The following is a 15,451-nucleotide window of genomic DNA, read 5'->3' as shown; positions in this document are numbered from 1 at the left end:
TAATTTGTTCAGTTCATCATTTCCTCTATTGTCCATGAATATTTTGCTACATTTTTGTTTTAATTGTGTCAAGCGTTCCTCCGTATTTATCCCGAATCTGCATTCCCGAATATCCAATTTGCCGAAACAGAAATCAAGTTTTTCGAATCTATGTTCCCGAATTCAAGTTCTCAAAGCCACATACCCCAATTTCATTTCATATCCACTTTTTCGAATATGTTTCAAAATTCCGGAAAAAGGCAATGACATTCCTTGACAATAACTGTCTGTTTCTAGGAAACAAACGAACATTATTTTCTAGGGAATAAAATTGTTCTAAATTCGCATTCAAAGATAGACGTAGGGTCGAATTCATAATCGTCACTTATAAAATGAAGAAACACTTAAGTAATGAGTGTTTCTATAGCACTTATATCGTATTGCAAAGATGCTACTGTTTCATATGCATTGAGAATTCCCTTGACACCAAGAGAAATATTGTAACATGGCTAAATGTGAGACCTTTCAGACATTCATTTGTTTTCCAGCACCTTCTAATTCCTAAATCGTCAGTTTTATCGTAAAAATGTAGAGAAGTAAATACTATAGTGCTCAAAATTATACAATATGTCGAAAGAACATTTTACAGAAGAAGAAAGAAGTGAGCTAAGCTAACTTTATATGAAATATAATAGTACATTATGCAACGAGCCTATAATGGTACTAATTAAGACGCAAATATGATTGTTTATGAAACGAGCGCAAGCGAGTTTTATAATTTTCATACGAGCGTCTTAATTACCATTATAGGCAAGTTTCATACGACTTTTTATGCTCGACCATATTTCTAACTTGAAATTATTTAAAATTAGGTCTTCTTATGGTTATGTGCGAACTGACCTGAATTGTGAGATGTGCGCAGACGCGAAAGTATTGGTTTTTTCCGAGGCCGAATGTCATTGACCTTGGCAGAGAATAAGATGAAGATTACTCTGATATAACCTGGAAATTGATTTAGAATTGGAAAACGAGATGACAAATTGAATTTGTTTGAATATTATTTACAATTAACGCTAATTATTATAGTAACAGAACATAACCTTCTGCGACAGTATTGGATTTCCAGCCTCCGTGACTTTTCGCTAATTGTCTTTCGATTGTACATCCGAGAATAATCGATATAACGGTGCAAAGCTGACTTGTCATTGGCTGAACACCTGAACTTTAATGAGTAGGGTAATGACATGCATTAAAGGACTGCTACCAGGTGTATAATTACTACATTTCGGCATGGTCGAGCATAAACAAATATAAACCTGCACAAATCAACGGCCAAAGCAATAACAACCTGAATAGCTTTGTGTGTTGCCAAAATATGTTATTATTACATTATTATTACACAAACCTACCTGAAATTATGCTGAAGCATAAAATCTCAAAGCATCTAGTATTTTCACACTGGTGAAAACGATAAGGGTAGGCCTATTTATCTTTCTGAAGAGAATCATTACTATCTCTGCATTCAATATAGTTAAATGGATAATAATTTAACCATTCAAATTCAAGTTGTGTGCATTAGTTTTGAATTGGTAACATTTCATTAAGATATGGAATGTGGTTCCATTGATATTTGTATAGTTATATGCATGCTTTTATATTTTGATCTCTCCACAGAGACTATTCTGTACACTGATAAATTTTCATTTCAGCATTATTGATAAAGTTGGCAAGACTGAGTCATCAGAAAGCGACGGGATTATTCGTGATGAAGAATTGATACAGCATTCCAACAACAGACTAAATAGTTCATTTGTTGGTGATACAAACCATGATTCTATCACGTGTAATATATTTAACGAGGTTTTTTTAACGCCGCCAATTCAGAAAGGTAATTTCCGTTTTCATTCTTCGAAAAACTCATTGAAATGCGATGTCTGTGGAAAAGGTTTCTTTCAGTTGAGTTCTTTAAAGAATCATATACTGATACATACAGGCGAAATGCCATTTCTATGTGAAGTTTGTGGAAAGTCATTCAGACTATTTCATCATCTAAAGAATCATGAACGCTCACACACGGGCGAAAAACCATTCACATGCGATGTGTGTGGAAAGGGTTTCTCGCATTCTGGACAACGAATAAAACATTTACGTATACACGCAGAGGAGAGGCCATACAAATGTGATGTTTGTGGGGAGTGTTTCTCGGTAGCTGGCAATTTGAAACATCATACACTCACACACATCAGCGAAAGGCCATTCAAATGCGATGTGTGCGGTAAGTGTTTCTCCGCATCGCGAAACCTGAAACAACATGCACTCTTGCACACAGAAAACAAAGAAATTAATTGTGATGTTTGTGGAAAATGTATTCGGGGTTTGAGGAATCTTAAAAGACATAAACGTCTACACGATGGGGAGAGACCATTAATCTGCGATGTGTGTGGAAAGTGTTTTGCACAATCGGGACAACTGAAGATACACATCCGCTTACACACGGGAGAGAGGCCCTTCAAATGTGACGTGTGTGGAAAGTGTTTCTTGGAATCGAGAACTCTAAAAAATCACTCCCGCATACACACAGGGGAGAGGCCATACATGTGTGATGTGTGTGGAAAGTGTTTCTTACAATCGGGACATCTGAAAGATCATTCTAGCACACACAGAGGAGACAGGTCGTTTGAATGCGATGTGTGTGGAATGTGTTTCACACACTCAGGCTATTTAAGAAAACATTCACTGACTCACAACGAGGAAAAGTCATTCAGATGCGATGTTTGCGGAATATCTTTCTCCCGATCGGCGTATCTGAAAAGACATTCCCGTGTACACACAGAAAAGAGAGAATTTATGTGTCTTGTATGTGGAAAGACTTTTTCGGATTCAGGACTTCTCAAAAGTCATACACGCCTACATACAGGCAAAACATCTTTCAAATGTGATTACTGTGAGAAATGTTTCGCGTTTAACACTAACCTAAAAAAGCACTTACGCCTACACGCAGACCAGATGTAATTTATATCCATTGCCTCTAAATTACTTCTGGAGAAATAGCAGTACATCTATGCCTGCAGCCATGATTGCAAAGTTTGTGGAAAATAATTCTAAGACAAAGGGAGATCACAAAGTGCACCCACAAGTTTTGGTTTTTTGTTGCATATTATCCTTAAGTATAGTGGCTAGTACCACTTATAATTTTGATATGAGTGGTTCATAAGCAAATTGGTACAAGTGCGTTGGACTTAGACTTGAGAAAACCTACGTCAAAGTTATGAAGTTATGAGAAATTCCAAATAAAGTCTAGGTTTATTTTATTTTATATTAGAGTTACAAAGGATGCCAAAATGCTTTTTGAGTACATGTAAGGCAATCTGAAGCATGAAGAAATGATGTTAATAATCATCAAATTACATCGAATTGTAATATGGACTAATGATTATTTATAAGAATATAATATTAATAAAACACAATAACGGAAACAATCTTTTCCAACAGAAAAACTTGTATTGTTCAAAGTTTTTGCGTTTTTTACTTTACATCGTAATCTGATTCCACTATTCTATCTTCATTTTCCCCATTTTTCTCTTCTTCATCAAAGTGCACGGGTATTCTCTTCTTGCCGTTTCCTCATGTGGAAGAGACTGAATAGGAGGAATGATGCATAGATGAAATAAACGGAAGTAGAACTACGACATTTCTATATTTTGCGATTATGATCTTCGGTGGATCTTTGTAACTTGGGTTTAGGTGAATATTACGAGGAATCCTACCATGCTGTCAACGTTTTTTCAGTTCACGTGCACGTAATTGCATGTCTTCATTGACGGTTGTCTTGCAGAAGAACTCTTCTGACGATTCCTTCTCGAAATGAAACCAAACCAACTGGCGAATTTTTTTCACCAATTCCTTCATATATTTATTCATTTCTTCACTAGAAAAAAGTCTTTACTGAATACCATTCAATTTATTTCAGTAATCATATATTTCGAGTTCACAATGTCTGAATAGTTTAAGTATTCATAAATATACAATTATTAATGTTTTGTGAGCGAATTTTAGGGATATATTATTTACATTTTTATTTTATTCACGAAATAGTCCTAATAAATGTCACTCGAGATCTGAGATTACTATAGATAACTTACATGAATCATTTTCATGTACCGTAGTAATTTTTTCTCGAAGCAATATAGAAATTTTCCCAGCTATTCATATCTAGGCTTGTGACAAAATCGCAAAATTTGCAACCACACTCAAACCTATGCAAATAGGAACAGTGTTCCCAAAGGCAGTCCATGATTAAACTGATGTGGTTCAAAACCATAATTTTGTTATACCTGTGTTGTTTCTCCTGCTTCAGACTGTACACGGCTCCCAGTTAGTTAACGAAAATTGCGGATGATCAGGAGCATAACTTGTAAAAAAAAGAAACCTACTTCAGGCTGCATAATAGTGGAATGCTATGAAACAAAATTCTGTAACAGATGTTCTAGTAGGGCTGTATAGTCTGGATCAGCTTATTTAATACCTTAAGATTGAAACCCAATCATTTTCCTCCTATAACTATATATGCTATTGGATTACAGTGATATTTTGTAGATGTCAGTTCGAATGTTTTACCAACGTTTCGAATATTGCCAAATACGACAACTGGCATTTATTTCCTAAGTATTATCTTGGCAGCAATAATTTTGGTTTGCAGTAGAAGGAATCTGATGTAATGTAAGTCATTAGGCTTGTAAAACTTGAACGTAATTAATAATTATTATTAATATTGGTGTTAATATTAATAGCAATGCATAAATCTATAGTGTTGCGTTGCGATTCCAAGAATTTTGTCCCACAGGCGTTCTTTTACATGCCTATCGCATTTAAGCACACTTAAATGCCATCGGCTCGGGCCGGGATCAAACACGTAATCTCCAACACAGAAGGCTAGCACTATACTGATTATGCTACCCAGGCTGGCTACATGTGACTATTGGACACATATATATTTCATAGTGTTCTGACTTTTATTAAAATGTCCAAGAAAGGAAATAGTATAGTAGTGACTTAGGAGTATGTATCGGTATTTTAAGTAGGCTATGCATTTCAAAGTGTTTTTCTGTTCGGAATTCGTACTAATCATTTCACTTTATTAACAGAATAGATTTTTAGGTTGGGTCTCGTAAATCGTAAACTGTTCAGTGAAAGCAATGAATTTCATGTTGTCAGACAAAATATATATTTTAATATGAGATCATACTAATCTACTAATTACAAACATAATGTGCAAGAGGTCCAGGAAGAAAATATAGGGTACTCTTTCACAAATTATTGAACCATTTAGAAAACGTCCACACCTGTAACGGTCAGCGCGTCTGGCCGCAAAACTAGATGGGCCGGGTTCGAATCCCGGTCGGGGCAAGTTACCTGGTTGAGGTTTTTTCCGGGGTTTTCCCTCAACCCAATACGAGCAAATGCTAGGTAACTTTCCGTGCTGGACCCCGGACTCATTTCACCGGTATTATCACCTTCATTTCATTCAGATGCTAAATAACCTAGCTGTTGATACAGCGTCGTAAAATAACCCAATACAATAAAATTTAGAAAACGCTTCCCAAAAAAAAAAGATGAGATGTGGTAAATATATAAATATGCAAGGCATATTTTAGTACATGATATTGTGACTTTACCTTCTTTGGTGATACCTGGTAATTGTTGGCAACACTGAAGAGACGGCCAAGGTAGCGTTTTAGGAACATCTCTTACTTGCCCCTTGCTATACTCTTTATAAAGCGTCTAGTGCTTTTGTTATCGATTTGCAATAACCTGCAGGTAGGGATGTGAAATAAGCGTCATAAATTTGTGGACCATGATTACAAAATTTAATGTCTGTCACTTCCGTTAACAATAGGACTACTAATTGCTGTGATGCATTTCTTTGTCTTTAGTGTAATTTTGTTCTTGGATAATTAATAACCTCGTCTCGAGCTTCCATAGAGCATTAGGATGATTAGGTCTACTCTAAGAAACGCTAGAGCTTCCCAAGTCCATAATAAATATTCTTCTTTTAAACAACCCTGAATTTACATAAATTTTTGGCATTGAGGCCGCATTCGGACATTGTGATACAAGCAGGATCCAGAGAGTGAGCCCTAATTACCAGTGGCGTAGCGTCAATATAAGCTAAAAAGCTTAGCTTCCCCAGTTAATAATAATTTCATAATAAACCTGCAGTTTATGGAGAAAATTATTTATTAATTTTAATAGAATTTATATTTACGCGTTAAATATTGTGATGCAGTAGCCCAGGATGATTTGTGATGCAGCAGTAAACAAGAAGCCTGCACACACCAGCTTCCAAGCAGACTGGTTTCTTCTGTGTAATCCACCCCGCAGATTTTCCATCCCTTTCTAACTAAACTACCCTAGTCGCAAGGCTCGCAAGAAGCTAGCTTTAACATTTAAAATAAGTAGTTTCCGAGTTATCCCTTTTCGTCAGTTGTGTTCAGTTGAAGTGTTAGTGTGCATTGTGGCTGATATAATAAATAATGAGCGAAATAACAGTTCCTGACACCAATTTACTTGAATTTTTTAGGACAATTGTATTATCAAGACTGACTTAAGAACAAAAGTGTGATTTAAAAAACAAATGACCTACTCCCTTGCTGTCAATGAAGGACACAACCAAAAGACACGCATACTTACGTAATGATACTAATATTGTGATTTCTCTAAGTATGACAGGTAGTGAGCTAATGTTATACGTATACGTGTCTATTTGTTAAGAGATATGCGTAAACCGTGAAATCATATTTTACTACGTATCATTTGAGGTCATGCCTTATTGGTGGTGTATTGTATTGTATTTATTAACATTCCATGGTATTCATACATTGCTTTACAGCTAGAATATGGAACAAGTCAAAAAACTGAATACTATTATAAAGTCTTAATTTATCGTCACAGTCTAGATGAAATATATATACAGACGAGATTTACAATATAGTCTACTAGTACAACACATAGTTTTAGTAACAATTTCATGAAGTGTTATTGAATGTCGTGAAATCACCTACAGAATAGAAGGCGTGAGAAAATAGATACTTCTATAATTTGGCCCTAAATAATCTATGTTAGTTATGATGTTCCAACCAATCTTCGACTACTGACTTGAAATTGACTACTATCTATTTTAAGACTGTATTTTTGTAATACGTTTTCTCATATTGCATGAAAGACAACTTGAGTTAGCTTCCCCTGCTCAAAATTGCATGCTACGCCACTGCTAATTACAATGTTGAGAAACATTTTGCTCGAACTTATATCGAAATCGGGAGGTGAATCAGCCAGAGCGTGGTGTGAAAGAAAGCATGCTGATAAACTGATGAAAATTAAGTCAGAAAAAAAAGGGTCGACTATAACGAATGCGAGAATGGAGGGAAACGAAAAAGTATTTTCTCACTTCCGATGATATGATTTAGTGAATGTTATACCACCGGCAATCAAAGAACAGTCAAGGAGTTCAATGTCTGATCGAAATGATATCAGTTATTATACATAGAGAAAGAGACACAGACAGATAGGAAGATAGGTACCTTCAATATTAAATCACAGTCTACTATATACAGTCGCGAAGTTCAATATGTAGTAAAAATGCAAACATGGGTAGTTGCCCACCACTAGGATCGCTACTATCGCCTCATCATCGCAGAACTCTCTCCTAGCAGCCGACAAAATTTGTTAACACTTTCGTTGTGTTCTTTTGGAAAAATTAACACCTTCCTTCCATTATTGAAATATTAAATGCATAAAGTTAATTTGTTATTTTAATGAATTATATTAAATTCCACCATAAACTCGAAGATACCTGCAAGAAATAAGTTAATATAATTTTTGTTTGTGCAAAACGAACTGAAATTTACTATAATAGCTTCACTCATTCAAGATTATAGCGATAATTAACTATGAAACCAATAAATATTAATTTACATTTCTCTTTACAACAATAATAATGGAAATATGAATTAATGGAGTAACTTACGTGCACCGGTACTTGTAGTGTAGGCTTACGCAGTTAACAAAGTGAGGTGAGGTTAAGCAATAATAATCACACCAGAATTGGAAAAAAAACGTGATCAGTAAATTTTATTGTAACAGACTTTTTCTACGTCTCTAGTAAAGCAACAAATAAAAATAATAAAATTAACAGCTATAATTAAAAACATATCCTTTGAAGAAAAAAGTAGGCCTAAGCAATAATAATCCCACCAGAATTGAAAATAAAACGTGATCAATAAATTTCATTAAAACAAACTTAATTTTTCTACGTCTTTAGTAAAATAATAACAAAATTAATAGCTACAATTAAAAATATATCCTCTGAAAAAAAAAGTAGACCTAACCTTTATTTCTCTGGAAATTTAGCAGCCTAAGTGACAGAACTTTAACCGGTATCTAATGTCCTTTCGGTTAGACTGAAACATTTCATTGTGAAATTTAAGGATATAATGTATTCTAACAGTCACAAAGAACTTCAAATTAACAGTTTTGTTTCTGCATAGCATTCTTGTGGAAACCCAGGAACCTTTCTGAATCTTTCGGAAATCGGAAAAAGGATAACTCTGGCCTCTTTCTCTTACTGTTGCTACAATTTATAGCACTACAAACGTCTCCTCCTCGTCCCATATTATTATTCCAATTATTATATTTTAGCCATTAACATTTTTATTATAACCAATAACGAACATTTCACAAGCATCAATGTGAAATACGCAACGAGCTAGCACTCGATAGAAATACGACACAGCCCAAAGTCGACCATGGACAGTCTATTGTTTATAGTTGCTAACCGCTTGGAGCGCTTTATCACGAGATTTGCAAAAAAACACCTCAAGCTTCGCGACTGTATATAGTAGACTGTGATTAAATGTTCTAAAATGTTCGATTATTGAAAAGACATTTTCTGAAGGAATACATGAGTAAAAGAGCTTGGAGTTGTTGATGTAAGTATTTAGAACATTCCAGTAAAAGAATGAAGCAGATACGCTATTTAACTGTATATTTTATTATGTAAATGTTTTACTTATAAAATAATGGCTTTTAAATAACCCGCAGGTTCATTCCCGCCCTCGCATAACCCTGTCATCGGTCTCTATCCTGTGCAAGATGAGTCCAGTCTCTCATATCCCATATCGTTGCAAAAAAAATTGTGCAAATTTGATATAATTTGTACAGGTAATTATTAGGTAGATATTTTAATATTCTGAATATTGTTTTATAAAGTGTAATATATATGTATATTAAGCATGAAAAGGTTTATTCAATTAGCTTTTATAGTAGCCGAGGTATAAAAAAAAATATTTCACTACATTTTTAGCAGACCAATGATGTACCTCCTTCCTTTAGGGATCAAATTAGAAGCGAAAAAAATTATAATAAAAAAAATTGATAAAATATCCCATTGTATAAAAAACCAGGAGAAATTAATGGGGTGACCCTATACAGCCGAATGACAAATGACAGAATAGTAAAAATAGCCAGGAACACATGTCCAATAATTGGAAAGACACAGTACAGGAAGATGTTTGAAAAGAATTAAGCATGAAGCCTACACGGATTGAAAATAAATAGTCCTGCAAGTATGATAACAGTGTGGCATCACAGCCTAGTATATACAGGCACGAAGCTTGAGTTATGAGGGTGCTAGGAACAATAGACTGTGCCGATACTATTTCGCATTGTCGGTAATGATGCAATATTAGCGAACCTACTAGTTAGCAACTATCTAAGGATGCATATTTAGGCCGTGTCTCAAAGCTACATTTTCAGCTGAAGTGAATAGATTGTTGACTAAATAGCCGGATGTGACGTCAGAAGTTATGATCCAAGGCTACATAGTGCATAGCAATCAAGTCCGTAGTAGCTAGTTAAACGAAAATGCTTGCTTGATTGCCGACTTGTTCACTAAACAAACATGGATACCTCATCAGCAATTAGGGTTATTAAACCTGAAAATGCTTTGGAAGTGAAATAATGTAAATATAATGTAGAATAACAAGTTAGCTTTGAACACTGACATTGTTAGTACCTTCTGTACAATGTTTTAAACATTATTGTAATACATTAAGCCATTCCTTATCTTTTCCACATAACCCGTAATGAAACTGCATTAGGACACCGCCTTCTTAATTCAGTGCTGCACCGTGATGTCATAGTTTTTAGAAAAATATTCTATGAATAAGGCCATCATGTTTCAAGCATACATTTCCAAAGCTCCCTAGTGTGTAGTTTACAAGTCACCTAATTGCTAGTCACTAGTGTGTAGTATAGACTTGAGCTTTGAGACACGGTCTTACTACGTAATAAACTTTGTGACTGTATAAATTAGACTGTGGTGGCACGAACAGGCATCTCTGGAGTCACAGATCTCTCTTTCACGGCATTTTCGATCTCTGTGCCTGGTGTAAGTCGAGAGCATTATAGTTCTCATTAATAGTTTGATATTCTTATCGCTGAAGTGCAATTATTAAACAGGTACGTTCAAATTTATTACTTTTAAGAAATGAAATGGGTTTAAAGTATGTCAATCAACTTGGTTTTTAGTCTTGAATAGCCTATAACATAGTACTTTCATTATATTTATTGCATGATGATTTTATCATTACGCTATTTCGTAAGAACTTTTATTCGCAGTACTGATATCAAACAGGATTTGGAATACACATATTTACTACATATTTATCTTATTCGGAGAGTGAGTACTTATACCAGTGAGCACGGACAGTTATTTCGTTACTACGTTGATTTTATTCTGATAGTGGGTATACTTTTGTTGACGTCGTACAAAATTTTGTCGAATATTCTTTTGAGATCAACTCCATTATGTAGCCTAGATGAAATTATTGGGAATCATATCATCAGTGTTGTTTTAGGCGTAATAGATCGACTGTTGATCAGATTTTTTGTATTAGATATTGGAGAACAATTTTTCAGCTTTTCTATCGGAATTTCGACTTCAAAAAGTGTGGGTTCGGGTATAAATACCTCAGCAGTTTGTCCGGTCATTTCTATTTGGCCTATGTACATTTAGTAGTTGCCGATAATGGCTTTTCCATCTGTTCAGGATTGAATGAGAATCTGCAAGCAAGATACCATTTTCTTCCTTGACCAAATTTACCTTGCCTAATATCCATTCTTAAATTCTTTTCTGCTTCTATATAAATCTCTAATGTTTTTATTCTTACTATTTGTTTCTACCCCATTGACTTTTTCCTTCAAGTAATCTCTCTTTTTATTCCTCCTAAGTGTACCACTTGCTTCATGTCTTTCATTGAAATAAATATCTTAATTCCTTGAACTGGATCTTATAAGAGTTTCAATTTTGCCTGTTTCCTTCTTTCTACTGCCGTGCAGCAATCTTCATCAAAGTACGGTTTCTTTTTCTTAGTTTCATAATAGCCTATGCTCTGCTCAGCTGCAATTTTGATACTATCTCTGATATTTTCCCACACGCTATTAACATCTAATTCTTTCTCAACTTCGTCGGAACTCCCTAAAGCGGCAAACTTGTTTGAAATTTCGACCTGATATTGTTGCTTAGTTTCCTCGTCCTTTAATTTCGGAATATTGAATCTTCTAATATTAACTTGTTGCTCTACTCGCTTGGCTACTGATAGTTTTTCTCTTAATTCTCCAATTACCAAATAATGGTCAGAGTTACAGTCTGGCCCGCTGAAGGTTCGAATGTGTACTAGGCCTATACTAGTATGTCTTCGTTTATCTATCAAGATGTGATCTATTTGGTTGTGTGTCAATCCATCTGGAGAAGTCCAAGTATACTTATGTATATCCTTATGGGGAAATGTTGTACTTTTGACAATTAAATTTTTTTGTGTGACAAAATTTACTAACCTAACGCCATTATCATTACTAATCACGTGTAGGCACTCTTTCCCAATAGTCGGTTTAAAAATATCCTCCCGTTCTACTTTAGCATTGAAATCCCCCAATAAAATTTTCATGTGATATCTAGATAGCTGATCAAAAGTGTATTCGAATTCCTCATCGAAGCTATCCTTTAAGGGTCGTCTTTCCCTTCTGTAGGGGCGTAAGAATTTATAAGTACGATATCGCATCATCTACCCGTAAGTACTAAATACAATAACCTGTCACTGATAAATTCGAACTTTTTAACTGCTGATTTTATTCTTTTATGAACAGAAATCCTGTTCGTAATTGGTGCTTATTGTTCCCTTCCCCAATTTTATTTATTTTTATTGCAAGTAAGTTTGAAATGAATACAAATTAATAAATACAATGAAAGATAAACTAGCCCACTCCTGAATGAGTAAGATTCGTGCTCAGGAGGGGATTCCAATACAGAGAAAAATAAAATTAAAATTGAGAGTGAATACAGATTAAATAATGTTTAATATGTTTAAACTCAAACTATAAATCCAATAGAATTTTTTTTATTTTTTTTTTTATTAATTTGGAGAGGATACGTGGTTGAAATATTATTGGAATAAAATTTGTTTAATAGTTTGGGACCTTGACTCATGCTATGATAAAAATCTGCGTTGGTTTTATATTTTGGTTCAGACAAAAACGCAGAGAATTCATATTTTTAGTTCTATATTTATGTATATACCTTTCAAAAGTATTAACATTTGTCTGAAAATATTTTAATTAAATAAAATAGTACATTTGTTTAATGTTGAAAACTTTGAAATGTTTAAACAACAATTCATTTGTGTAATCTTTCTGCTTTTTAAACAAATTTTTAATCCTTTTTTTTTTTCTTTTTGTAAAATTAACGGATAAAGATTGGATTTATAAGTTCCACCCCAAGCCATGAAGTCTATTCTATATCTAGCTAGTTCTTTTGCAACTAATGTTATTCCTCCTATTTAGACGTGTAATATTCCAAGTACCAAATGTCATATCCTTATTTCTTTGCTGTGGTCGTGGCAGAGAATCAGTCCTATTCCGAGACTTATTTTGAGGTTTCGTAACAAGGCTTGTTTTTCGGTGATGGGTTGTTAGCTCTTTGCCCAACCCCCAAGCTGGAGGACTACTCCTTATCGGCTGTCCACTATTGCTTATTCAATATATTCGCAGCTACCCTCCATATCAGGAGGCCGTCTCCTCTATCCGCAACCTAAGGACGCGCCATGCAGTGGTGATTGCATTAAATAAATAAGTAAATAAATAAAATATGAGGTAGAATAAAAAGTAAAAAAAGAAATACTGGGAGAAAGGAAGAGCAAAAAGTAAAAAAAAGCTTTATCTTCTCCTGATAAGAAATTATATATGACGTAACCAAATCGCCAATTTCCACAATAACCCTGGTGGCAGAGCTGAGGCGCACTTTTCTTAATAAGTTATCTATTGTGTGCAGAAGAACTAAAATTAGTGAGTTTCGTAATAATAGAACAAATATTTTTCATATTTTTTTGTGTAGCAGATTACTTGTTTTCAATATGTATAGAAATGTAAGATCATGTAGACTGTAGTAACACAGTCTACTATATACAGTCGCGAAGCTTGAGGTGATTTCTTGCAAATCTCGTGATAAAGCGCTCCAAGCTGTTAGCAACTAGAAACAATAGACTGTCCACGGTCCACTTTGGACTGTGTCGTATTTCCATCGAGTGCTAGCTCGTTGCGTATTTCACATTGATGCTTGTGAAATGTTCGTTATTGGTTGTAATGAAAATGTTAATGGTTAAAATACAATAATTGGAATAATAATATTTTACTAGAGACGTAGAAAAATTAAGTTTGTTTTATGAAATTTATTGATCACGTTTTATTTTCAATTCTGGTGGGATTATTATTGCTTAGGCCTACTTTTTTTTTCAAATGATATGTTTTTAATTATATCTGTTAATTTTGTTGTTATTTTTATTTGTTACTTTACTAGAGACGTAGAAAAAGTCTGTTACAATAAAATTTATTGATCACGTTTTATTTAAATTTCAGTTCGTTTTGCACAAACAAAAATAATATTAACCTATTTCTTGCAGGTATCTTCGAGTTTATGGTGGAATTTAATATACCTCATTAAAATAATAAATTAACTTTATGCATTTAATATTTCAATAATGGAAGGAAGGTGTTAATTTTTCCAAAAGAAAACAACGAAAGCGTAACATATTTTGTCGTGTACTAGGAGAGAGATCTGCGATAATGAGGCGATAGTAGCGATCCTAGTGGTGGGCAACTACCCATGTTTGAATTTCTACTACATATTGAGCTTCGCGACTGTATATAGTAGACTGTGGTAGTAACGTGTAATAAGTGTGTCTCAACTGCTCAGTTTCACTAAATCACCGTTAATTACAGGGCCTCTTGTTTTGGTTGTGATGGATTGGATCAAGATGGAGCCTGAGGTTGACCCATTGGGCTTACAACCACATGATAACACATACAAAACAGAAGAGAATAAGGATTCATTAAAGGTAAACTGAAAAGTCTAACTATATATTTAGTTTGTTTGTATGAAAGTACCAGGAAAGCATATATTTTATTTATTTATTTATTTTATTGGGTTATTTTACGAATCTGTATCAACATCTTGAGTTACCTGATTGAGATTTTTTCCAGGATTTTCCCTCAACCCAATATGAGCAAATGCTGGGTAACTTCTGTGCTGGACCACGAACTCGTTTCACTGGCAGTATCACCTTCATCCCATTCAGACGCTGAATAACCTAAGTTGTTAAGCGTCGTAAAATAACCTACTAAAAAAAACAATATTCATCTACTTAGAACAGCTGAAGACAGATAAATTATTCAGGCCGAAATACAAAAAGGCTCAGGAAAGAATTTTTTGTTGAGATTCCAACAGATAAAAGGTTGAGTTGTGAGTACTCCACCAAGCGAAAATACTCCTTTGTTTAACTCGCCATAACTCGGAAACCATTAAAGATTTTGAATAGCAACGACTTTTAAAAGTAATTTCCATTCTTTCTCAACATTTCTCTTGCTTTAACCCCCATCTAAAGTGAAAAATAAAAAAGTTTACCGCTTACCAACGTTTGAAGGTGTAAATGTCTATTCTGAAGAGATCACTTCGAAGTTAGTAATTTTTTCTGACTTTTCAAAACAGATCTTCATTTCGAATTTTTTTCTATCTTTGAGGTATCAATTAAAAAATTACAGCATGATTGATTAACTATCATAGGAGATACAACATGATAAATCTTTAATGGAGCAAGAAATATATAATAGAACTTTACGTTAAAGGAATACATTCACAGGCTCCTTATGGTTCTTTCCGAAATTTACGAACGTAAACATACGTCACTACTGACGTCAATGTAGCGTTAGCCGTATAGTGGGCGACGAGAGTGAGAAAACTATCTGTGTTTTCACCTCAATTTTTTTTGTGTATGTATGTATGATAGTCATCTGCAAATAACCTAGTTTTATTGTCTCTTGTGTTGTAAGTTGTATCCATACTATGCAAATGGAGAACCAGTGT

General features: G+C 34.3%; 1 protein-coding gene across 4 annotated transcripts in view; it reads left to right on the top strand.

The window, feature by feature from the left end:
* LOC138691836 (oocyte zinc finger protein XlCOF6.1-like) overlaps nucleotides 1-15,451 on the top strand; it is a 45,898-nt gene that overhangs the window by 10,759 nt on the left and 19,688 nt on the right. For 2 of the 4 annotated variants that reach the window (XM_069814336.1, XM_069814338.1), the window contains exon 5: nucleotides 14,311-14,426. In XM_069814336.1, coding sequence (XP_069670437.1) covers nucleotides 14,331-14,426 — 96 coding nt within the window. In that variant the 5' untranslated portion in view covers nucleotides 14,311-14,330. Of the gene's footprint in view, nucleotides 1-1,688; nucleotides 4,493-10,283; nucleotides 10,498-14,310; nucleotides 14,427-15,451 lie in introns of those variants that run through there. The other 2 variants (XM_069814337.1, XM_069814335.1) reach the window with 2 other exon arrangements.

The sequence above is a fragment of the Periplaneta americana genome, chromosome 16, assembly GCF_040183065.1.
Source record: "Periplaneta americana isolate PAMFEO1 chromosome 16, P.americana_PAMFEO1_priV1, whole genome shotgun sequence".
In the NCBI taxonomy this organism is placed as follows: Eukaryota; Metazoa; Arthropoda; class Insecta; order Blattodea; family Blattidae; genus Periplaneta; species Periplaneta americana.
This window is presented reverse-complemented; position numbering and strand designations above follow the sequence as displayed.